The sequence below is a fragment of the Eptesicus fuscus genome, chromosome 12 (assembly GCF_027574615.1).
Source record: "Eptesicus fuscus isolate TK198812 chromosome 12, DD_ASM_mEF_20220401, whole genome shotgun sequence".
In the NCBI taxonomy this organism is placed as follows: Eukaryota; Metazoa; Chordata; class Mammalia; order Chiroptera; family Vespertilionidae; genus Eptesicus; species Eptesicus fuscus.
This window is the reverse complement of record NC_072484.1, coordinates 66,340,750-66,365,532: the sequence shown is the minus strand read 5'-3', so window position 1 is coordinate 66,365,532 and position 24,783 is coordinate 66,340,750. Positions and strand designations below refer to the sequence as shown.

The following is a 24,783-nucleotide window of genomic DNA, read 5'->3' as shown; positions in this document are numbered from 1 at the left end:
CTTTGCACTAGCTCTTCCCTCCCCCTCGAATGCCCTGCCCTGGCTTTTCAGGTCTCAGTACCTATGTCACCTCCTCAGAGTAGGTCTTTCCCCAACTCCCCTAAAGTCGTCCTCGACCCCCTCCACCACACACCCTCTGGACAAATACTCATCCGGTTCCGCTCTCCTCCCCTTAATCATATCTGTGCTGCGCTTGTCACAGCCTGAAATGCACTGTCCCTTCAGGGCGCCGCTCTCGGGGAGGATCACCCCGATGCTCCCTGCCCCTGGGGTCCTCTCACTGCCTACCACAATATATACTCATAAAAGCGTAATATGCTAATTAGACCGGATGTCCTTCCAGACGAAGCTGGGGCTCCGAGGGAAGCCCTGGTCCTGATGGCCAGAGGAGGGAATCCCGGGTCCCAGGTGCCAGAGGGAAGCCGGTTCCAGCACCCAAGGGAAGGAAGGCCTACTCTTGCATGAATTTTGTGCATCGGGCCTCTAGTCTCCTAATAAACAAATTTGGTTTAAGGTCTGTCTCCCACTAGAATGTCAGCTCCCGTGGGCAGCAGTAGTGCCTGCCACATTTACCCCCACATCCCCGCCCTGAAGCACAGTATCGAGCAATTAGTGGGCCACGAAAAATGTCTAAGGAATGAACTGGATGAAAGAATGGAAAACCCAGTTTGGACACTGACCCTGAACTCGCCTCTGTCTGCCGTGGTTTCCGTGTCTCTAAAACGGGAGCCATCATCGTGTCCACTCTCAGAGTCTTGTGAGGACTAAAGGACATGTTCCCCGTGAGACTCTTGGCCTAATGCCTGGCGTGTAGCGAGCACTTGATAAATGTCAGTGATTCTTGCTCGGCTATTTCTCAGTAGGGAGGAATACCTCAGAACGGAGGGAGCAGAGGCAAAGCAGGGTTGGAGGGAGAACACAGTGGGGGAACTTACAGAGGGCCTCAGAGGGCCCCTTTGCCCATGAATTCCAAAACCCGTCACAATGCCCAAGGATGCCTCTCACCACCGACCGCATGCCGGGCACTGCACAATCTCACGTTTAATATGTTTTTATGATTTCAGAGAGAGGAAGACAGAGAGGGATAGAAACATCAATGATGAGAATCATGGATCAGCTGCCTCCTGCACGTCCCCTACTGGGGATCCAGCCCACAACCCAGGCAGGCGCCCTGACTGGGAATCGAACTGGGACCTCCTGGTTCATAGGGCGATGCTCAACCACTGAGCCACGCCGGCGGGCTCACTTGGTCCTGATGGCAACCCGGAAGCAATCACTCTTATTAACCCCATTTGGTAAGTGAAGAATTGAGGTTACACTGTGAGGATGGGATCCTTTCGGAGCTGGACCCTCCCCCAAACACTATGTTACACGTAGGGAAACGGAGGCTCCAAGAGGTTAGGTACCCAGGGCTGCAGCCAAGGCTCCTGACCTGCCCCTGGCTATCCGGTTTCCTCAGCCGCTGCCTCGAGCCGCCAGCCTGGCCCTTTTGTCTGCTCCCACCCTGGCCCGGGCCCCCTGTACTGAAAACCCTGCCACCGTCAGCACATGCCATCTGCCTGATGGTGGGGGTCCGTGAGGAGGGCACTCGGGCACATTTCTGCTGAGCCAGCACAGGAGCTGGCAGATCTGTGCCCTCCCACCCCTGGCTCCCGGCCTGTCCCAGCTCTGTCCCGCCCCAGCCCACTGACCCCTGCCCTCCGGTTGATGACCACAGTCTGGGCTGCCCCGGAGCGCAGTAGCACAGCCCAAAACAACCGAGCAGAGGGGTGAAGACGGTGAACTCTGGAGCCAGGGGCCCTTTGAAGCACTTTAAGTGATCCACTCATTGAATCCTCAAAATAACCCAAAGGAGACGGGAAGGTTTTTTAGCTTCATTTTACAGGTGTGGAAACTGAGGCACGGAGAAGTTAAGTAGCTTGTCTAAGATCACTCAGCTAGGAAGTGGCAGAGGTAGGACTTGAACCCAGGTCAGCCTGGCTGTAAGTAAAACATGCTCTGGGCTGGTTTCCTGGGATCCTAGGGATGGTGTAGCACAATGGTTAGATGTTCTGTGGTTCCCAAATGTGCAAATCTGACGTTAAATCCAGACATTCCAGACCTTGGATCCTACATCAGCGCAAACAGATTAAAATGCACCCACATCCTACATTAAATATGTTTCTGTGGCTTGTACCATATTTTAAAGGAATCTTCTAAACTTGCTTCTGAAGGTATTTGACGCCAAGAAACAATTACTTTGCAGATTTGCTGTGATTTTTAGGCAGCCATCATGAATTTGTGTGACATGAGAAAATCCAGCCAGCACAGTGTTTCTGAATGCAGTGGGGTTTTCATGAACGCTAAATGAAGGTTGACATAAAGCTGGAAATGTTTAAACACATATCCACTTTGATTTTGCCGTCGTCTCCTCATCTTTGGAGCCGATGCTTTCTTTTTACAGATTACGAATGAACATTCTTGCAGGCTCCCCGAAAAGTTTGCAGAACTAAGGCACAAGTGGGTGAGACAGGCCTGTCCGAGTCCCCGCAGCTTTGCTGCTACGAGGCTGTGTGCCTGAGACCAGGCACATGGCCTCTCTGGGCCCCGGTTCTCCCAGCTGTAAATGGGTTGGGGGACGCAGTGAGATCATGCTCAGAGCCCAGGCAGTGCCTGGCGCAGAGCACGTGCCCTGTGAACGGGAGCCATAAAGGACAAGAGACAGGCAGACAGGAGTGTCCGTGGAACAAACACCTTTGGGAAGTTGCAGCAAAATTGACGCATAGACTTGCCAAGCCTCGCCCAGCCCCTGCCCCCTGGGAACGTATGTGAAAGCAGTAACTTGGCAAGTTCCACATGGAGGCTCCAGAGTGGGGCCAGGATGAGACCAACTCATCCCAATTTGCCCAGGACGATCCCAGTTTTAAAACTGAAAGCCTTAAGGTGGCAGCAACCCAGTGTCCACTGACTGATGGGTTGATAGAATGTGGTCTATCTGTACAATGGAATGTTGTTCAGTCTTAAAGAGAAAGCAAATTCTGGCACATGCAGCAGCATGGATGAACCCTGAGACATAATGCTGAGTGAAATAGGCCAGACACAGAAAGACAACTGCTGTATGATTCCACATACTAGTATGCAGGGTGCCTCGAGCAGTCAAATTCACAGAGAGAAAGAAGAAGGGTGGTTGCCAGGGGCTGGGGCGGGAGGGATGGGGGTAGGTGTTTAATGCGTTCAGAGTTTCAGTTCTGCAAGATGAAGAGAGCTCTGGAGAGGGCTGCACAGCAGTGTGAATGCACCTAAAACCACTGAACGGTTAGGATGGCAAGTGTTATGTGTATTTTACAAGTGAAAAAACTTTAAGAAATAAAGTCCTCGAAGGTCTACATCCCGTCAGCCTCTCAGTCCCCGGCAGAGCGCGACGGTGGTCACGGAGTCCTCACCTGAGCCAGCAGCCAGTCCACCAGCTTGCTCCCAGGCAGCACCGACTTGTACGTCTTCAGGTGGTAATCCCGGTCTCTGTGGAGAGGAGGGAGCGCATCCTGAGCGCATGGGGGAACAGAGGCGGGCGCAGACGTTTTCCTGCCCTAGTGCTCTGGATCCAAGGTGCCAGGCTCTCCAGGCCTGGGGGCAGGGGGAGGGGCTGGGGAAAGCACTGGGCCCGGATTCCACATCTCACTCTCAGGGCAAGACCCCCTTCTCACCCACAGCGTGACGGGGCAGGAGTAAATGGCTCTCCGTCTCCTCTCTCCAGGGGCGACTTTGCCCCCCAAGAAACACCTGGCCGTGTCTGGAGACACTTTTGGCCATTATGACCGGGCGAGAGGCGGAGGGGTTACTGGCATCTAGCAGGTAGAAACCAGGGATGCCCAGAACGGCTCTCAAATAAAGAATTGCCAAGCCCCAAGGTCAACAGCATCGTGACTATAGAAAGCTGGTTTCCTCTGAGTGATGAGGAAAACTCTCATTCATCCTTCCCATTTCTGTTTTGTTGTGAACATCCTGTCTTTAAAGGTAACAAACTACTCCAACGTGGCCACGCCTCTCCGACGGCCAGGGTCGGGAATCAGGACTGAGCAGAGGGCCGGGCCTGTGACAGTCTGATTCTTTCCGAGGTAAATGCCCCAACCCCTTTGGCCTCTGAACTCCTGCTGAGTCTTGGGACGAAGGGTTCCGCGGACCTTGCAACCAACTGTAATAATCTCTCTGCCTTTATGTGGCCGGGCCATGCCGAGGCCGGTGAGGTCCAGCTGGGGAGTTTTTCTCAGGTTTTGGGAAGCTGGGGAGCCCAGCAGGCTGGGTGATGGGTGAAGGAGGGGTCCTTCTGGGACTTGCAGGAGACAGCAGGGGAGGGGCTGAGGAGACAGAGGCAGGTCTGGAGATGAAAGTGGTTCCCAGGACGGGACCTCCAATGAGGCCAAAGGCCAACAACGAGGCCAGCAACTGTCAGGAAGGGCCCCTCCTCTCTGCTTCTCTGAGAGGTCATAGAGCTGTCAGGACAGGGGACAGGGGCATCTGGACCTGGGTAAGAACTGGGTCAACCTCTCTGACCCTTCATCCACAACCATAAGCCTCATGTAAAGAGAACAACCACTCGCTGGTATTTCTACAGCGCTCCTCGGTGCCGTCCACCATTCAAATTGAATCCTCGTGACAACCCAAGAGGCGTGAGCTATTCTTATGCCCATTTCACAGATGCAGAAACAGAGGCCAAAAAAGATTCATTACCTTTCAGCATTTACTGCTCAACAAACACTCACTAAGTGCTACTTTACCCCAGGCCGGCACTCTGCAATATGTGGCCATTTTTCAATCAATCAAACTTAAAAATCACATTCCTCCATCTCAAGGGTTTGAGAGCCACAAGGGACTAGAGGCGACTGGACTGGACAGCACAGGTACAGAGCATGTCTGTCAGTGGGGAAAGGTCTACTGGACAGCACTGTCCCGGGCGCCAAGGGTCTTGGGACACAGGAATGAGCAAATTCCCACCGTTGCTGAGTTTACAATTCAGTGGGGAGAAAAGAACAGTAAACAAATAAACATATGTCAACTGACCTACTGACAATATGACATATGTCGTACTGACAAGTTCAAGAAGAACACCAAAGTGAGGTAAGGAGCATAGTGAGTGCATGCCAATGGTGATGCTTTATTAGGAAGGTGGTCAGGAAAGGCCCTCTAAGACATCTGAAGGAAGTGAGGAAGCAAATATGCATGCACATAAGGGAAGAGGGAACAGCAAGTGCAAAGGCCCTGTGGTGGATCCTATTATGACCCCCCTTCCAGAGGAAAAAGTAACTATGCCCAAGGTCACACAGTTGGTACCTGGCAGGCTAAGATTCAAACGCACCACCATGCTGCACTGTTTCCCAAAAAACTCACTCAACCCTAGTCACAAGCCTGCAGGGTAGGTGTCATTATTAGCCCCAGCTGATGGAGAAGGCTGGGGCTCGGTGCAGTGATCAGTGAAGGTGAAACTGAAGTTTGGAGAGAGTAACTTACTTGATAACAGGGGTATAGAGGCTGTGAAGACGGCAGTAAAGCCTTACACCCTGAAAGAAAAAAAAAGGGGAGTCTGGGATCAGGCCACATCCTTCAGGGGCTCCAAATCCAGGCTGCTGGGAGAGGTGGCTCCCCGGAAAGAACAGGTGTGTGGGGGAAAGAGGGGGGAGGAGGAGAGGCCGCTGGGGCCTGCTCTGTAGTGACTGAGGGGTCAGGGTGACAGGGTCCCTACCTTGGACATGATGTCCTCCAGCTCACTCCGGGCCTTGTACGTGCCATCGTCGTAGCGGAAGCGGTACATCACCTGCTCGTTCTTGAACTGGTGCTTGTCAGAGACTAGAGGGACCCAGGGGGGCAGTGAAACAGAGCAGGCCCCCTCGGCCCCAAGCCCACCATCATCCCCCCTCCACTTGGCCAGGCTCCATGCCAAGCAAGATTTCACCGAGCCTCCTGCCCATGCTACGTGCGGGGCCTTGCTGAGACTTTGGGTCATGAGAGGCCCAGAAATCCCCCTGATCCAGCCTGTGTTGGGACCCAACGGGCCCAGCATCTCCTTGGAGCTAGATCACCAAAGCTTGTGTGGGGACCAAGTGTGCTGGGTCTGAGACCACACTGTCAGGATTTATGGAACCATCTCTACACAACGGCCTTGAGCAACCCTTCGTGTTTCTCTCTCTTTCATGCCCCACTTTGGATCCATTAGCAAACCTTGTAGGCTCTCCCTTCAAAACATTCAGAATCTGACTCTGCACTCCCACTAGGTCCAAGCCACCTCCATCTCCCTCGAAGCTGCCTCCGCGCTGGGCGCCCTGCTGCTACCCTTGGCACACAGTCCACTCTCCGCATGGCAGCCAAAAGGATCCTGCTGAAGTCTGAGTCTAGGCGGGTCTTTCCTCCACTCAAAACTCAGCAGTGGCTTCTTCACATGTCACTCAGAGTAAAGCCAAAGGCTCGACAATCCCCTATTAGTCCCTGGACCCCATCCCCCTGAGCACTCCCCTGGGCCCTGTGCCCTCTGACATCATCTAACACTCCCCCTGCCCACTCCGCAGAAGCCATCCTAGCATCCTTTTTGTTCCCCGAATAACCACTTACCCTTCTGTCCTGAGGACTTTGCACTGGCTGTTCTCTCTGCCTGGAACCCCAAAGCCCACCTGGCTCCCTCCCTCTCTCAGGTGTTGGCTCCATCCTCACCGTCTCAGTGAGGCCTTCCCAACTCGCCTATTCGTGATGAACCCCACTCCCTGCTTTCTCTCCCTCCCTAGCACTTGCCACCTCCTGTATACACTTATTTGTATTTATCTTGTCTACTGTCTTCTCCCCACAACGAGAAGCTTGGCCCCATGAGGACAAGTTTTCATCTGTCCCGTTCACCGCGATGTGGACAGTGCCTGGCCCCAGATAGGCACTCAGTAAACTTAAGCAGACAGAAAATTCTACTCCTCTGCCCCCATCTTTTTGAGGTGTCCCCACATTGCTGCTACTCTAGGGGAGCGAGCAGTTTTATAAGGGCATCCACATTCCTGGGACCCCACTGTGCCAGGGAACAGGGTGGCTGCAGAGAAGTATAGAAATAGCCTCTGAGTCCGTGGAAATAGCACTGTAGGGGTCTGACCTATTCCTACCCCTTGGCCCACCAGGCCCCGCCCCCACTCACCATGGTGGATAATACCATTCTCCAGCAAGGCTTGGCCCAAGTTGACTCCTTCTTCAGTTTTGCTGATTTCACCAATTTCCAGGAGCCAGGCAACAAACTCACTGCCAGGAACAGAAGATGTGGTTGAGAGGACTTCCCCAGTCCTGGCCCTCAGGGACCAGCACTAAGCAGGCTTGGCCTCACCCGCTCCTGGGAAGGACAGCCAAACTTCCCTCAAGGAAGCAAAGCTTAGGGGGCCACAGCCCTGGGGGTTGTGCCGAGGCCTTGTGATTCTCCCCATGACCAATGGCAGAGACCCCCAGCCCTGCCTCAGGCTGGCTGGATGGCTGGCTGAGTGGATGGAAAAATGGGAGAGTGAGAGGATGGGAGGATGGATAGATGGACACATGAGTGGATACGTAAATGAATGGAAAGTGAATGAATAAGTGGGTGACTTCACAGAGAAATGAATAACAGACGGCTGAAAAGACTGGTGAGCAGGTGGGTGGAGGGGAACATGAGTAGGTGGGTAGGTGATGAGTAGAGAGATAATTGGGTAGGTGGGTGGGGAATGGATGATGGATGGCTAGATGGATGGATGGATGAACAGGAGGAATGAAAAATCAAACAAGCAGGAAGAAATACGGGTCCAGAAAGGTAACTGTGGAGAGTCAGGAGAGTTAACAGTGATCAAATCACGTCAGCCTCCTACTTAAAATCCTCCAATGGGCTTCCCCATTACTGTCAGAAGAAGAAAAGTCTGCCCACATGAAATCAAGGCCCTGCAGAAATGCCCCGTCCTCACTGACCCGTTCCCTATGCCTTTCACTTATTATGCTTTAGCCATGCCCACCTTCTTTAAAAAATGCCAGGTTCCTGCCTGCCTCGGGGCCTTTGCATTTGCTGTTCCCTCTTCCTGGAAATACTCTTCCCAGCTCTTTCAGGTAGCCCCTCCTTTTTATCATTCAGGTCTCCGCTCCAATATCAACTCCTCAGAGAAGCCTTCCCTGACCACCTCATCCAGAGCTGTCCCTTAGCCCCACACAGTCCATCCCATCTCTTGGTGTTGCTTCCTTTTGAATGCTGCAACTGTCTGAAGTGGTACTATTTGCAGATTTAAGTGTGTGTTTATCAGCCCTCTCTCCCAACCAGAAAGTAATCTCCATGCCTTCTTAAGCATGGCTCTACCCCTGAACCCAGAAGAGGGTCAAAAAAGCACATGAGGGCTCAATAATTGTGTATTGAACAGATGAAGGAATGAGCCATCGAGCAAGGAGGAGTGTTCTGGGACCAGGAGGAGGACTCAGGGAGGAAGCGGTGCTCATCGGCCACAGGAAAGCCGGCAAACCCACTGTGACTACCCCGTGGGGTAGAGGCTCAGTCAGACCCCAGCTCCCGGCTCTTGGCAGTGCACTCAGCGCTCAACCCACTTGAAGTCAGCAGGAAAGGGGAGAGCCGGGAACGAGCTGTTTCCGCCTCGCAATCTGTGTTCAATGAAAGCAGGTGGCAGCTGGCCAGAGCACAGAGCTCTCCTGCTTATCGAAACCAGCTGTCCCGCCTCCAATTACAGGGCCAGAGGGGGGCAGGGCTATTTTTAGCTTTCCAGGGTTTGCTGAGCAAAGACCTGCAGTTGTGTGTAGGTAGTGGTGTGTGCGGAGGCATTCAGAGAGCCCCGGGTGCAGGCCCAGCGGGGGAGCATAGAAGAAATGGATCTATTGGTGGAACAGGCCCCCAGGGGGGGAAGAGACTGTTCAGGGTCCTGCCCATCCCCAGTTCCATTCTCTAAGTCCCAAAACTCAGAGACAGGGAGAGAGTTGCCCACAGCTAAGAGAAGTGAACAGATGTTGAGTGCCCACTCTCGGAAGCTGGGGGCTCAGCGTCCGGCTGCCCACTCGCTGTCCCATTGGGGGCCGCCTCTGGCACTGACCCCAGCCCTGTGGCCAGGATTGGGGGTGGGACAGGAAGTACCCCACAGCAGATGCTAGGACAGAAGACAAACCAGAGGACAGCAACTGTGACCACGTTTCTGCTCTAAGCCGAGACTTGCTCCTTTTTAGAGGACAAAGGAGGTTTCACAGCTTGCTGGGCAAATTTGGGCAAGCCACTGTCCCTCTCTGGGCTTTCACACGGTCCATCTGGCAAGGGGTTCACTCCGGGGCTTTCTGGATTTAACAGGTAAACTTTCTAATCATACAAAACCTTAAGCTGGGATCCGGTGTGCAAAACCAGATAAAATTCACTGCTGAAGGCGGGAGCCACTTCTCAGAGAGGCTGACTACGGCTGCATGGGAAGACTAAGACATCCTATGGCTTTTCAAGAAAAGCCGGAAATCCCGCATTTCCTGTGAAATCTCCCAACTGGTAAATGTAGATATCAAGTCCAAGTTTTTCTGGAAGCACCATGTGGCCTACAGAAAACACATCTGCGAACTGTGCTGGGTCAGTAGGGCACCATTTACCGCCACTGGGTGCAGGGAAGGGTGTTCTAGGATGAGGGATCAGCATACACAAAGGCCCTGAGTGAGTTACGGTTAGGAAAGCAGCAATATGCCGGTTGCGGGGAGCTGCAAAGAGCCGCAAGATCCAGTCTTCCGGAAGGACATAGCTCGGTGCAGTGGTCGGGGGACACAGAGAGAAGGCTGGCCTAGTTGGTGGCAAGTTTGAAGTTCAGGGAATGGGGGACTGGCTGAAAGTTATTATGTGTCCAGCCTTCATCCCTCCGTCCTTCCTGGTCCCCAGAATCATTCACCCAGTAAACATGGATTCCGCCTCCTATGAGCCAAGCTCAGTGCTGGCCACAGGGGAGGCACAGATATGTCTCTTCTAGGAAAGTGCCCTAGCGGAGGCCCAATGTTCCACTCACCACCTAGTTCAATAATCTCGTGCCTGTCTCTCCCATGGCCTTGAGCTCCGTGAGGGTAGGGACTGGGGGATTTATAGTAAACCCCACTGCCTAAGATGCTTCCTGAAGATACCTGCAGCAATGCTCGACAAATCATGATTGACCAGCTACCACATGCTCATACCCCGCACCTGTGCACACAGGTAGATGAGACAGCAAGCCTCTTCCACCTGAGAGCGTCCCTTCTGGCAGACATGAATAACTGAATGACATCTGACCTCTGTCAAGGGGAAAGCCAAATGCCTTCTTCTTCCAGGAAGCCTTCCCTGACTGCCCCTGCCAGACTAGATCATCACACCTGTCCCCTGGGCTCCAACAGCTCTGACAGTGTCCTCATTCAGGGCCTGCATGGAGGTTCACCCTCATCGTCCTCTGCCGCTTAGACTCTTTCAACGGCTTTTCAGAGCACTGAGAATAAAGGCTGAACCTCTTACCCCTTCCCTGCCTGATCTGGCCCGTCAACCCCTGGGCCACTGTCTCCCACCCCTCTCCCACTCACTCCCTTCAGCCACACTGACCTCCTTACTGTTCCTCAATTACTTAGTCAAGGCTCATTCCACCTTGGAGCTTCTGTACCTGCCGTTCCATCCCTGATATTTTCACGGCTGGCTCTCGCTTGTTATTTAGACCTTGGTTAAAAGGTCACCTCCCCTGAGAGGCTCTTCCTGACCATGCTGTTGAAATAGCACCCCATTTCCTTGCCTTCATATACCAACCTACTTACTTCCTTACAGCATCTTCAACTCTCTGAAATTCCCTTCTTTATTTTTATTTGTTTGGGTCTATTGTCTATTAGCTGATTCCCTGATGGGCTGGTTATCTCCATGAGGTGAGAGATCTCATTTGTCCTGTTCACAGCTGGCACATAGTCAGTAAATACTGAATGAATGGCATGAATGAATGAATGAATGAATGAATAGTAGATTCTGTCTCCCCAACTAATCTGGGGATCCCGGGGGACAAATGCCATGATCCTCCCATGATGCTTCCAGAGTAACATACAGATTTTATTCCTTGGTTTTTGTCATGTGGTATCTGTGAGTTTTGTCTCTTAAGTTTGGCAAAAACAGGCCACTCCTGCATCGATCAGACCGTCAAACCTCAGAGGGAAGGTAGGGGAGAGTGGGGGTAAGGGGGAGAGATCAGCCAAAGGACTTGTATGCATGCATATAAGCCTAACCAATGGACAGAGACACCAGGGGGGGAGGGCATGAGTGGGAGAGGGGGGGGGGGGGGGTAAGGACACATATGTAATACCTTAATCAATAAAGAAAAATAAAATAAAATAAAATAAAATAAAATAAAATAAAATAAAATAAAATAAAACAGGCCACTCCTTAAGCCCAATACACATTTCTATCACTCTTGCCAGCACTGTGCTCAGCATGTCACTTGCATTTTCTCACTGCCTTCTCCAACAATCTTATCAGGCATATTTTATTCCCGCTCATTCATCGATCATTTACTGGACTCAGAGAAGTTCAGAAACTTGCCCAAAGTCCTGGAGTGGGAGCTCCAGGACTTGAGTCCAAGTCTGACTCAAAGCCCAACCCTTGAAGGCTATAAAGATAAATCAGACACTTTTTGTATTCACGGAGCTCGCTGTCTAGTGGTAGAGACAAGTGGAGAGAAAGTAACTGTGAAGTAAAAGTGAAATGTGCTGAAAAGAGATAAAAATGGATCAATGCAGCAGAATGCTGTGGGAGAAAGTTCTGGACTCACATCCCAGCTCCCCACCCGTGACCTTGGGCAGGACCTTCTCCCTCTCTGTGCCCCCGTTTCCTCCCCCTTAAAATGGGGTTCGTGGCAGTAGCCGGCCTCACAGGGTTGTATGAGGGTCAAAGGCACGGCCACAAGCCAGCTCCTGGGGCAGAGAGAGGCTCAATAATGATGCCCCTGTGGCTGCTGGTTCCTTCCACCCGAGGGGCCGGGGTGCTCCAGGGGGAGAAGGCGGGGAGCTGAGCCCAGCAGAGGAGGAGGAGGTCCCAGCCCCGGGCTCGGTGCACTGCAAAGCCGTCCGGGGGAAGAGTTTTACAGAGCAGTCTCCTGCAGGACAACAGGCCCGTAGGCCCCAGCGATTACACCACGAGCTTCAATGCTGGCCCCGTTTCCAATGGGCAGTAAAAGAAATCTCCTTAATCCTTCCTGCGGAGACAGAACACTCCGCTGAAGCTCTAACCACAGACAGGTTATCCCATCCGGAGGACTATGCTCTCGGAGGGGTCCGGCAGGAGGCGGGGAGTCCTCTGACCCTGCGGGACGAGGGAGGAGGAAGGCTCCTCCGGAGAGAAAAACATCCTTTCTGCCCAGGGATTAGGGATGAGCGGATGGAGACCACTTCCCACAGCCTGCAGGTCTGGCACCCCATCTCCTCTCCACCCAGGGAGCTTAGCTGGGGGGGCTGACCCTTGGGGGCCAAACGGCAGCCCAAATCCAGGGCATCCTGATCACCCCTCAGGGGCCCAGCCACCCTTCCCCCCGCCCAAATCTCCTGCCTGCTGCCCTGCCAACCACAAGCCTTGGCCCATGACCATACCCAGCTCCACACTTGGTCTCTGACAGCCCATCCAACATCAATACTGAATGTCTACCAGGCATTTCAACCTCCCACGTCCAAACCTAAGCTTCTGTTTCCCACTGTCTCTGCATCTTTATTCACCCGGCTTCCGAGCTCCACACTCACCCTGAGTGCCTCCCACCTCTCTGCCTGCCCCCTCCCCGACTCCTCTGCTGGTCCTTCCTCCGAAGGCCATCAGGCCCCCAAACCCAGTCCCGGCCTCTCCACCTCCTCTTCAGATTCCCTTCAGTCTCTGTGGCTCCAAAGACCATCTAATGCCCACATCTCCTGCACGCACGTCTCCAACCCAGACTTTTTTTCCCGAGTCAAGATTTTATATCCAGCTAACAAGTCAACATCTCCATCCAGGTGTCTAATAGTCTCCGTGCAACCGTCCACACAGAGCCTCCGAGCCCTACTCCCACCCCTGAAACCTGCTCCTCCCTCCCTCTCCTTCCCCTCTCGGCAAGCAGCAACTTAGACTTTCCTGTCAGACCTTCACTATCTTTGCTCTCATCCCATCAGCAAATGCGGTCACCTTCCACATGACCAGAATGCAACCGTTTCCCCCCCCTCTCCGCTGTGACTGCCCTCACCCAAGTCACCTCTCTCCTGGTCTGTGGCACTATCATAACACGGTGGCTTTTTAACTCTTCAAAAGCTTTTGGGAAGCAGGTGAGATGTAAGTGAATAAATTCTAAGTCAAGTCCCTGCTCACAGGCAAACTTCTCCCCCAATGTGGGCCACAGGTTCATGAGGTTGCCCTCAGCAGTCCTCTGCCCTCTCCAGAGTGTTGACCACTGTGTCTAGCACACAGTAGGTCTGAAAAGAGCCTGACACTATTTTCTGCCTCTCCCAACCCCCAGGTGAATGCCCCCACCCCAGGGGAATGAACCCTGGGTTTAAGACCCAATCCGAAGTCAGGCGTCTCAGAATAGAGCCTAAGGATCCCGAAGCACCAATCAGAAAGACTGCAGGCACCCCTATGTTCACAGCAGCGTTATTCACAAGAGCCACGACCTGGAAACAGCCCACGGGCCACCAGCAGATGAGAGTATAAAAGGCTGTGGAACATTTACACCAGGGGTAGGGGAACGTCCAGCCTGCGAGCCACAGAAGGCCCGAGAAATCATTGGGTCTGGCCCTGCCAAGGCAGGAGGGGTGAGTTCATTCAATGTTTGGCCAAATAGAGCAGCTAATTTTTAAGTTGATGGTTCTGTATGGCCCGCGAATGGTGTTATAAATATCGAAATGGCCCTTGGCAGAAAAAAAGGTTCCCCACCCCCGGTTTACACAACGGGATACTATTCAGCTGTAAAAAAGAAGGAACTGTCACCCTCTGCGACAGCACGGATGGACCTGGAGATTATGAAGCTAAGCGAAACAATCCGATCGGAGGAAGACAAATACCGTTAAGATCTCACTTCTATGTGGAATCTAATGAACAAAATAAACTGGCAAAACAGAACCAGACGCAGGGATACATGGGACCGTCTGACAGAGGTCAGAGGGGAGGGAGGTAGGGGAGACTGGGTGACAGAAGGCGAAGAGATGAGCCAAAGACCATACTGTGCAACTCACAGACACAGGCATCAGTGTGGTGAAGGCCGGGGGCAGGGGAGGAGGACCTGGATGGAGGTGGGCAAAGGTGGGGGGAAATGGGGACATCTGTAATAGTGTCAACAATAAAAAAAAGTAATAAAAATACAAATAAAAGATCCAATCTGGTCACACCTGTGCTCTGACCCCTTTGCTGCTTGGTTATAAAATGTGGGCTGGGGTGAAATGTTTTATTAGTAGTAAATAATGTATTTCCCAAACAGAGAAATGAGAGGCCCTAAGTACTGAAAAGCTTGCAGACCCTCCCCCTCCTCCTCTCTCACATGTAACTCAGGAAGGGAGGCCTCCCCAGACCCCAACCCTGCGGACACCTTGTTCTCGGATTTCCAGCCTCCAGCACTGTGAGAAAATAAATTCGTTGTTTAAGCGGCCCGGTCTGTGGCATTTTTGTCATGGCAGCGCCAGCAGACTGATACAGAGCCTACGTTTGCTCTCCCAGACCTTCCATCACCTTCGTAATCAATCCCCCGTGTCAAATACCTCTGTGCTTGAAACAACTACCATGGCTTCTCTTTCCTCGATGCTAGAACAGCACTTTTCAACCCATGGTGGGCAACCCACTAGTAGTTTGTGAAATCAATTTCTTAGGTCTCGCTCAGGAGTATTTTTGAAATGACTTCAATAGAACAGAAAGGGTAGGATAGGATCAGGCAGGATAGGACAAGACAGGATAGAAAGAAATAGAAATACAGAGCAGATATTCTCAGCGTACATCGAACACAGGAAGTTTTGTGACTCTTCAGCTTCATTCACATATTACTTGGATGTGTGTTCCAGGTCATGACAGGAAACTTGTTTTGCAGTGAGTTACGGTTAAAAATACTTGAAAGACCTGATGTGGGGGCCCACTATCCTTCTTGACCTCCAAAGCACAAGGATTCGGGGTGCTTTAGTAGCTCTGCCCAGGAGGGCTCCTGTGGGGAGGGGCTGGACTGGGGAGAACCAGGTGGGTGCAGTCGTCTGCCCATCTCCAGCCTCCAGCTGAGACCCGGGGACCCAGCAGAGGCCAAGGTCGGGCCACTCACTTGCCGAGGAAGCACTTGGGGACGGTGCTCAGCTTTCTCCGACGGTCCTTGATCAGGTTCACCTTCTTGTTCATCATCATGTGGTAAAGCTTCTCCCCCTTCTCCGCAATCATGACATAGGCATCCCGCTCCATGCCCAGCTTTAGGCCTGCAGAGAAGCACGGTCAGCACCAGGGACAGCACCAGCACTGAGGAGTGGAGGGGCCGGCCTGCAGCTCCTGGAAGCTATCCCCAGCTGCCCCCCAGCCAGTGGCCATCTAGAGAGCACTCACTGCATTGTGGTCTCTGTCCTAGGCTCCTCGAAAGAACTCGGTAGGAGAGGATGGCTAAAACCCCCCATTTTGCAGATGGCAAAACTGAGGCCCAGACAAATTTAGAGGTTATTGGAAAGCCTGCTGAGATCTTCCTTCCAGCCAGGTATGGCTATTTGGCCATTTCTCTAAAAAATACAACACACACAGGACCCTGACCCAGATCACTGCCCCCCACCCCACCCCCGGCCCGCTCCGCATTTTCTACTTAGACCCTGTCTGCTCCTGACAATGACAGGAATGACAAACAATCACAGGAAACACTATAAGCACCTGCTATACGCCACTTGGTCCTCAGGAAACCTACAAGCAAGTACCATTATCCCTATTTCACAGATGAAGAAACTGAGGCCCAGAGAAATTAAGTTCTCTGTACACGATTACCCAACTAGAAGTGGTAGAAGCAGAATTAAGAGCCAGAAAGTTTTGCTTCAGATCCATACTGCTGACCACAGCAATGAACCCCACCCCTGAAAGGTCAGGGTTCTGGTTTCTAATAACCAAGGCCCTCTCAAGCCACACCCCACTCGTGATCACCTATGCTCTGCACTAACCACAACCTTCGATTCTGACCACAAAGATCCTGATTCGCCACACCCAGGCCAGGCCACACCCCTGAACTCTGTCCCAGTCCTGACCACACTCCCAGCCCTGATCAGTTTCAGATGTCACAACCGGGGCCAACTTCAGTAGCTTATTTAGCCTGATGCCATTTTAATAAATTTTGATGGCAATATTTAAAATCAAGAAACACCACCTTAAAATTCAGATGTCTAGCTTCTTTAGGAAAAAATAATAAAATCAATGCATCTAGTCACATTGGGCCTGTATTCTTTTTTTCTTTTTTTTTAATACATTTTATTGATTTTTTTACAGAGAGGAAGGGAGAGGGACAGAGAGCTAGAAACATCGATGAGAGAGAAACATCAACCAGCTGCCTCCTGCACACCCCCCACCGGGGATGTGCCCGCAACCAATGTACATGACCTTGACCGGAATCGAACCTGGGACCCCTCAGTCCGCAGACCGACACTCTATCCACTGAGCCAAACCGGTTTCGGCTGGGCCTATATTCTTGAGAGGTGACAGTGACTTGTGCTTTGTAGGGACAGGAGAGACGTGGATGGATCTGGCATATATGTGAAAGGCAGAATTAAAAGGATTTGACCTACTGAATTTGGGGAGCAGGATGAAATCAAAGATGACACCAAGAGTTGAATCTGAGGGGCCACTTACTGAGATAGGGAAGTTGATGGGATGAGCAGGTTTGGGCAGAAGATCTGATGGAGATGAAGGGTTCTGATTAGACATGGCAAGTGTGAGATGTCTATAGCACATGTGGGAGGTCAGGATAGATTTTAGGATCATATGTCAAACTGCCAAGCAGGAACTTTTATCCCCATGTCTCAGGCGACTTCACTGAGGTCCAGCAGCTGAAGTAACTTGCCCCAAACACACCAGGTCTCACTTTTCCAAGCCTGGTAGTGACTGCACAATAGTCCACTACCCACCCCACCCTCACCCAACTATCACACCCAGCCCCGCACTTCCTGTGGGAGCTGCCTCAGATGTGCCTGGGCCCAGAGACTCATGACCACAGCAATAGGCAGCTCTCCAGGACCCTCCTCCCCAATGCAGACTCGGTGAATCTCTAACAACCCCAGAAGGTTCTAGAACCATGGAGGAGGGAAGGCATGCAGAGAGCATCTTTGCCACCAAACCTCCAGGGTGAAGGGTGTCACGCATCCAAGGATGATCAACCATATCGACATGACCTTGGGCAAGTCCCTTCCACCGGGCCTCAGTTTCACCATCTACCTAGTGGGCTAAGCCAGATGACCCCGGGTGATCTGAGATACCACCAAGGTGCAACACAGTCCCAGAGCTCCCTGCCCCTCCGAGTCCTGCTTCTAGGAGCTCTGACCTCCATGCCCCGCCCCCAGGCACAGCCCTCACTCTGCAGAAGTGACTGGCCTCGGGGAAGCCCCCAGAGCCACCTCTCCCCAGAGAACTCACTCTCACGTTGCTCCCGCTCTCGGATGATGGCATCCAGCCACTTCTGCTTCTCCTCCGCCGTCTTGGCCATGCAGACAAACCACTTGTTCTTGGCCGTGTTGTGGATCTTCCAGCCGTTGGTCACCGTGTAGCCATTGCTGTGATAATCCGCTGGCAAAGGCAGGAGGCAAAGGTGGGTGAGCAGACTCGGCCACATAACTCTGAACGTTCCCGACCACACGCTTGCGAGTGAGTTGACAGGACAAGCCCAAAACCCTTAGGTATGTGGGCTGGTGCTCTAACCACTATACACACCTGCCTGGGCTATAATATAACCATTTAAATAAGATTTTAAACAGAGAAATTGTGATTAAAATATTTAGTAATACTTAGAGGAGGTAAAAGTATTTTTAAAAAGCAGGAAAATGACCATCACAACATTTGGAAGTGGTTACTTCTGAGGGGAAGGAGTGCTGTGATGGGGCGGGGGACCTCCGGGGTGCAGGCAGTGTTTACTTGTTAACGTGAATGGTGACTGCCCAGGTATTCATTTCACGTGCACGAGGTTTAGGCATTTTGCGTAGGCAGGTTCCATTTCAAATTAACGTTTAAAAACTAACGAAACAGAGAGTGGGTCCTGGAGCAGGAGGGACTGGGCTCAGGCAGGGCGTGGGTTGGGGCCTACCTGTCCCGTCCTCCACGTTCTCCACCTCCATGACTTCGGTGTTGATTCGGCCCCTGAAGATGTAGAGGGAGCCGTTGATGGATTTGGTCCTCTTAGTGGATTTCTTGCTCCCGGTGACCCTGAAAGACAGGGGGAAGTCAACATCCCCCACGCCCCACCTCAGGGGCGCGCCGGTGTCTGCAACAGAGCTGAGGGAGAAGGAGCAGGCACAGGGAGAGGCACAGGGATGGGCGGAGTGCTGCCCCCGTCAGGAGCAGGGGCTTTTGGCTGGTGGCTGTGTGACTTCCCCACTCCTACCCACAGTTTCCTCATCTGGAAAATGGGCTACTAGCCTTCCTGGCCTCGCAGAGCTACTTTTCAGCTAAAAGGAGACTTCGACGAGAAACCAACAAGAAGCAATAGAAACCCATTCTTCTTGGCTAGAACATGGGTCGAGGCTCTCAAAGGGTCTAAGAAACAGGAACTTCCTGAAATAAGACCAGCGTGGAAGAGAGCTCAGAGTAGGCAGTCCATCCAGCCATCATCTACATCCACCTACCCACCACTCATTCATTCACTCAGGTGAATTCTATGGCTCGCCCATCTAGTCACTCAAAAAACATCTGACCAGCACTTCCTGTGGGAGAATACCAAGTTGGAACCTAGGGCAGTCAGGCACCCACACATTCAACCGGCACCAAGAGAACACCTACTGGGTGCCAGGCGCCATCTGCTAGGCGCTGGGGCTGCAGGAGTGAACAAAGCAATGTCTCTGAGAGCTCATCTTCCAACACCGGGAGGGGCACAGGCAGAGGCTGAGGAGTCACACGCTCACTGTGTCTGAAGTGCTGAACGCTGAGGTTAAACGACAACAGAGACTCCCAGATTGAAGGCCACTTTGTGGCCTCCACCAGGTGGGCGATGCTCACCGAGAGCCAGCTGTGTTTGTTCCCAAGCCAATCTGCCAGATGTGCACCTGCCACTGTGAGTGAGTAAACTAAATATTACATAAGCTGAGGACACGTGCCTGTGGAGAGAGAATGCTCTCTCTGAAAATTAAGTTGAATGCTGCAGAAAGATGGGGTAAAGGTGAGATGCTTTTGTGGGAAGAGGGACCTTCACCTCCAAGAAGAGGCCTTGGCACTATACGAAAAGAATGTTTAACAAGTTTGATGTCTGTGTTTTTAACTAAAATAAAACAGTTAAGGTTTTAAAAATAATAAAGGTTGTAAAAAAAATAATAAAACAAAAGGATGGACAGGAAGGGTGAGGCTGTGATTTTAACTGGGGTGAGGAAGAGGGTCAGGAACGGCCTCATTTGAAGAGGTGGCATTGGACCGAAGGCCTAGGGAAGGTGAGGCAGGAAACTGGGAGGGTGCCTGGGGAGACACATTCCAGAGGACTCAGCGAGGAGTGCTGTGGCCTGCCATGTTGCAAGAACCAGCGAGGAGGCCGGTGTGGCTAGAGCTGGGTGGGTGACGGGAGTGTGGGAAACGGGGTCAGAGTGGCCACACGGGCCAGATCCTGCAGGATCCTGTGGGCAGTGGTGAGATGGGCTTCTCCTGCGTGCCTAAGATGGGAGCCATGCAGGGTCCAACCAGAGTAACATGATCTCATTTAAGGTTTAAACAACGCCCTCTGGTTGCCTGTGGGAAAAGGACTAGGGATGGGCCAGTGGAAATCAGGGAGAACCAGAATAGGAGATGGTTTGTGTGCACATATCTGTACATACGTGTGTGTGTGTGGGGGTGGGTGGGTGTGTGTACACGCATATTTTTATAAACTTTTTCTTAAAGTAATATCCATACAGAAAAAAATATGCCCAAAGTAGTATATGGCTCAATTAACTTTTACAAAGTGCTCCAACCAACTGAGCCACCCAGCCTGGGCCCAAGACCACATCTGGATTACTACAGCTTTGCAGTAGCCTGGTGTCAGTAATACATGTCCTCCAGCTTTGTCCTTCTCCAAAACTGTCCATTTTTGTGTTTCCATGTAAATGTTACAATCGTTTACATACACACACACACACACACACACACACACACACACACACAACCTCCCTCCTGGCATTTTTGTGGGAATTACACCAAAGTTCTGGCCAGAATGCAAAGGATCACGATGAAGTGGGTGTGGGGATGAAGTGGATAAGAACCAAGGACGCCTAAGATTCTGAGCTCCTGGGTAAGTGGTGGTGCCACTGACTGGGAAGGAGGAAAGGGCTTGGAGCAGGAGCTGTGATGAAGACAAAGCGTCTTGTTTTAAACAGGGCTTAATTTGTGAGCTGTGTGTGAGACACCCACGTGAAGGTAAAGATTTACATTTCTTCTACTTTACAGACATGTGCCGGGCCTATTCTAACCACTTTACGTGTTTTATTTTACTTAATCAATAAAAACAATCCTATGAGACTTCTGTCCCCCATTGAACAGACAGGAGAACAGAGGCACAAGGAGCTGATATAACTTACCCAAGGTCACAGCTGGTAAGTGGCAGGCCTCTGTGTCCTTAGCCACTACCTGCTGCTGCCTTCTCTAAGATGCTAAGCAGACAGTTGAGATATGAGACTTAGCTCTTCTGACTCTGTTTCCCTCTGAAGAATGGGGGGAGGGTAGGCTTTTAAAACACTCTCTTCCACTCTGACATCCAAGGAGCCTCTACTTTAGAATTAGACCAGAAACACTGAGTCAGAGACCTTCCCTGACCCACGTCCCGGACGGGCGGTGCCCTGCGTGACCCAGGCAAAGACAAAACAGTCGGCAGACACCTCGCTGCGTCAGGCATTTCCTGTGACCACATCACAGTCGGGCCAGTTGTTCCATCCACTACTGCCCAGTCCCGCTGGGACCTCTCGGAGCCCAGTCCTCTGGCTCCCGATCCAGAAGCAGAAACCTGGCCACCTGCCAGGTCCTCTCGGGAGACAGATGTGCCTTCTCCCTCCATCGGCCCGGCTCACTCACAGAACTGAGAAGGAAATGGCCTTCAAAGAGCTCGTGGCGGCCAAAGGCAGCCGGAGAAGACCCACTTGGAGTCCAGGAAGATCAGGACCAGCTGTTCTCGCTCACACAGGTACAGCCATGCCATGAAGGATGGGCCTGCACTGGGTAGCTGAAGCTAACTCAGAAAACTCAGCCAAAGTTGGGAGCAGGTGAGAGGCCTGAAGAAGCATTGTGTTTTCTGGGGAGAGTTCCTGTTCCAGACAGCCCAGGCCGGGTAGCGGGGAAGGGCGGGGGTGGAAGCTGGCAGTGGCCTTGGCACTGCCAAAGAAAGGCTCTCAGGATGGCCCCAGTGAGAACAGGCAGGAAGCAAGGAGGAAGGAGATGGGGACATTGATGGAGGGACAGGAGGACATGAAACAGACACAAATACACCTAACCCAGTGGACAGGCATAAAATATCAAATGAGGAAACATGCTGACCAGCCACCACTAGATGGTAAAAGAGGGAAACTAAGACCTCTAAGGACCAAGCCCCAGAATAGGGAGGAAAGGGCAGAAGGGAAGGGGCCATTGGTTGAAGCACCTACTATGTACCAGGTGCTATGGGATGGCACTGAATAGGAACTCAACATGTGCAGAGGTACGTTAACAGTAGCAGGAAGAGCAGCTGCCCCTTATTTTGTACACTTTCTATGTGCCAGGCACACTTAACACATTCCTTCTTCACAAAGACTATGGCGTAGCTGTTCGCCCTATTTTACAGATGAGAAAACTGAGGCAAAGTCACAGATCTAGAGAAATCACTGAACAGTGTTTCAATTATAAGGAGCTGGGCTCTTAACCAAACACCACTGTAAGAAGGGGTTTATCATCCCTATTTTACAGAAGAGAAAACTGAGGCTCAGAGTGGTCAGGCTGGAAGAGGAAGACAATGAGAAGCCCACACATATGCATGGAACACCCATTATTCATCCTATGGAAAGGCTCCTGCCCACACCCTCAGGAGGCAGCAGAAACGGACAAGGAAAATGAGGCTCAGACAGTAAGTGACATGCCCAGACCAGAAAGGAGCTGGAGGGAATGCTGACGGCAGGGCCCAGAGTCTGAACCGCCCTCAGCCTTAGCTTTCACTACAGAAGTGAAGCCTCTGGGAAGTCACCTAACACAAAGTGACAGGAAGCACAATTCAAAAAGGGTGGCGCTGAGACAGTCCTCTACCTGCTGAGCAAAAAAACTAAGAGGCAGGAATCTCTCAGTCCACTATCTACCCATCCACCCACCCATCCATGCATGCCCCCACCTATCTGTCTAATTTTTCCTCTTCCCAATCATCCATCCATCCATCCATCCATCCATCCACTCAGTCATCCAATTACCTAATCTTCCATACCAGACTTCAACCACCATACCAACTACCATCCATCCACCCATCAACAACGCATCTAAATGGTCATCTATCCACTAATCACCAAACCTCCATCACCTACCCACCCTCCCGTCCATTCATCAGCCTTTTGACTCAACAAACTATATATTAAGGCCCCAACTCACTATTGGTCCAAACATACTTCTGCCAGCTCATCATGTTTTCATATCCATTTCTGCATCTACCCAAACATCCAGACATTCCCCCAACTTCTACCCATCCCTCCATCCCACCACTTCCTGCACCTCCAACCATTCAACCATTCACTCATTCACCTACTCACTCATCTATTCATAAATCAATTCATACATCCATCCAATCTCTCCCTCCTTGCCTCCCTTCATACACCATTCATTCATCTCCCAAACCCCCAACTACCCATCTATGCCTCCTCATTTGCCCATACATCCCATCACTCACACCTGCATCTACCACTCATCCACCCATGCATTCACTCCTAGACTCTACAGAGTGCAAGAAGTTCCAGTGAAAGATACAAAGATGACAGTGATACTATCCTTTCTCTTGCAAAGCTTAAGAACAGTAGAGTCCTCTCCCCTCAAACCCTCTGTCTTGGATCTTAGAATCACAGGATGTTGGTGTCACAAAAAACTTTCAAACTTCCACGATTGTCTCAACCTACACAGTCCAATATGGAAGCCACAGTCTCGTGTGGCTACTGAACACTTAAAATGTGGCTAGTACAGCCTGGCTGGTGTCGCTCAGTGGTTGAGCATTGACCCATGAACCAAGAGGTCACCGGTTTGATTACCGTCAGGACACATGACCAGGTTGTGGGCTCAATCCCCAGTAAGGGGCATGCAGGAGGCAGCCAATTGATCATGTTTCTCTCTCATTGATGTTTCTATTTCTATCCCTCTCCCTTCCTCTCTCTCTAAAAATCAATAAAAACCTTTTTTTAAAAATTTTTAAATTTGACTAGTACAAATTGAGATGTGTAGTAAGTGTAACATACAGGATGGGTCAAAAGTAGGTTTACAGTTGTTTGTATGGAAAACAATATAATAATTAATAAATAATAACACAAGGATAAATTGTTTCAGGTACTCACAACTGTAAATCTAATTTTGCCCCAACCTGTACATACCACACTTTGAAGACTCAGTGTGAAATTTTTAAAAGAATACAAAACATCTATATAATAAGTTTTTTAAATTTATTATGTTAAAATGATAATATTCGGGGATGTAATGGGATAAATAAAAAATTTTATTTAAATTCATCTCACTGGTTTCCTTTCACGTAATGTGGCTATTTCAAATAACCACATTAAGTGTTCAATAACCTATGTGGCTCACACATTATATTTCTATGGACAGTGCTGATCTAGAACAAACCCCACAACTCAGAAGAGAAAAAGGAGGTGCAGAGAGGGATGCTGTCACCATGAGAAGCTGTCAGGGTTCAACCCAATCCCAGCCGCCTGGCCCACCTGGGCAGCCTGCCCCCAGCAACTCACCTGGATTTCCGCTTGCAATAGACAAGGAGGTTGTCAAACAGGAAGAAGGCCCTCTCCTGGATGTTGCCGGCGGAGATTTTTAACAAAGTCCCTTGCAGAAGGAGCTGGGTGCAGATGTCCGTGAGGTTGGACCCCTGGGAGAGTGACAGAGGGCACAGTGAATGAGCTGGCAAGTCCAGAACACTTGGGGATACCCTCTTCCCTCCCAGAGACAGAACCTACCACTGCCTCCCTCACCCCAAAATCTAAATGCACCACAAAATCTGTCAGCGGACAGAAAACCAATACAATGTGATCAGTGGCTTCCATCTGCCGAGCGAGCCTTAATGCTGGGACGAGCATACAGAGGTGACCATTCATAGACGTGGGACTTGGGGCTCAGGGCGATGCAAGGACTCACTCAGTCAGACAGCCCTGGCCAGCATCTAGTTTTGTTTTGGGGGGCTTATTACTTATGCCTTCCTCCTAATTTATTTATGTCTTGATTTGTTATTCCATCTCCCCCACACACACACAAGAATGCCACTTGTTCAAGGTCACATAGCTAGTGAGTGAGCAAGCTGGGACCTGGACCCAGGCAGGTGGGCCCTCTGCCCTACCCACTATCTCTGCTACCTTGGGCTGCCTCTTAGAAGGCAGCCTGAAAGGGGTTTGTGTGCAATCAATGGTCAAGAGCAGGGGTCTCAGAAGGGAAGAGACCACGTGTTCCCGGGAGCACAGGCAGCCTAGGCAGGGTGGGAAGGA

The 24,783-nt window shown here is 51.4% G+C and overlaps 1 protein-coding gene across 1 annotated transcript in view; it reads right to left on the bottom strand.

Moving 5' to 3' along the window:
• Positions 1–24,783, bottom strand: part of PREX1 (phosphatidylinositol-3,4,5-trisphosphate dependent Rac exchange factor 1) — a 172,450-nt gene that overhangs the window by 38,424 nt on the left and 109,243 nt on the right. Inside the window, exons 7-14 of the mRNA XM_008159188.3 lie at positions 24,040–24,173; positions 18,216–18,334; positions 17,552–17,701; positions 15,225–15,372; positions 7,142–7,242; positions 5,717–5,820; positions 5,485–5,534; positions 3,423–3,498 (exon numbers count right to left, since the gene is read on the bottom strand). Coding sequence (XP_008157410.2) covers positions 3,423–3,498; positions 5,485–5,534; positions 5,717–5,820; positions 7,142–7,242; positions 15,225–15,372; positions 17,552–17,701; positions 18,216–18,334; positions 24,040–24,173 — 882 coding nt within the window. The remainder of the gene's footprint in view (positions 1–3,422; positions 3,499–5,484; positions 5,535–5,716; positions 5,821–7,141; positions 7,243–15,224; positions 15,373–17,551; positions 17,702–18,215; positions 18,335–24,039; positions 24,174–24,783) is intronic.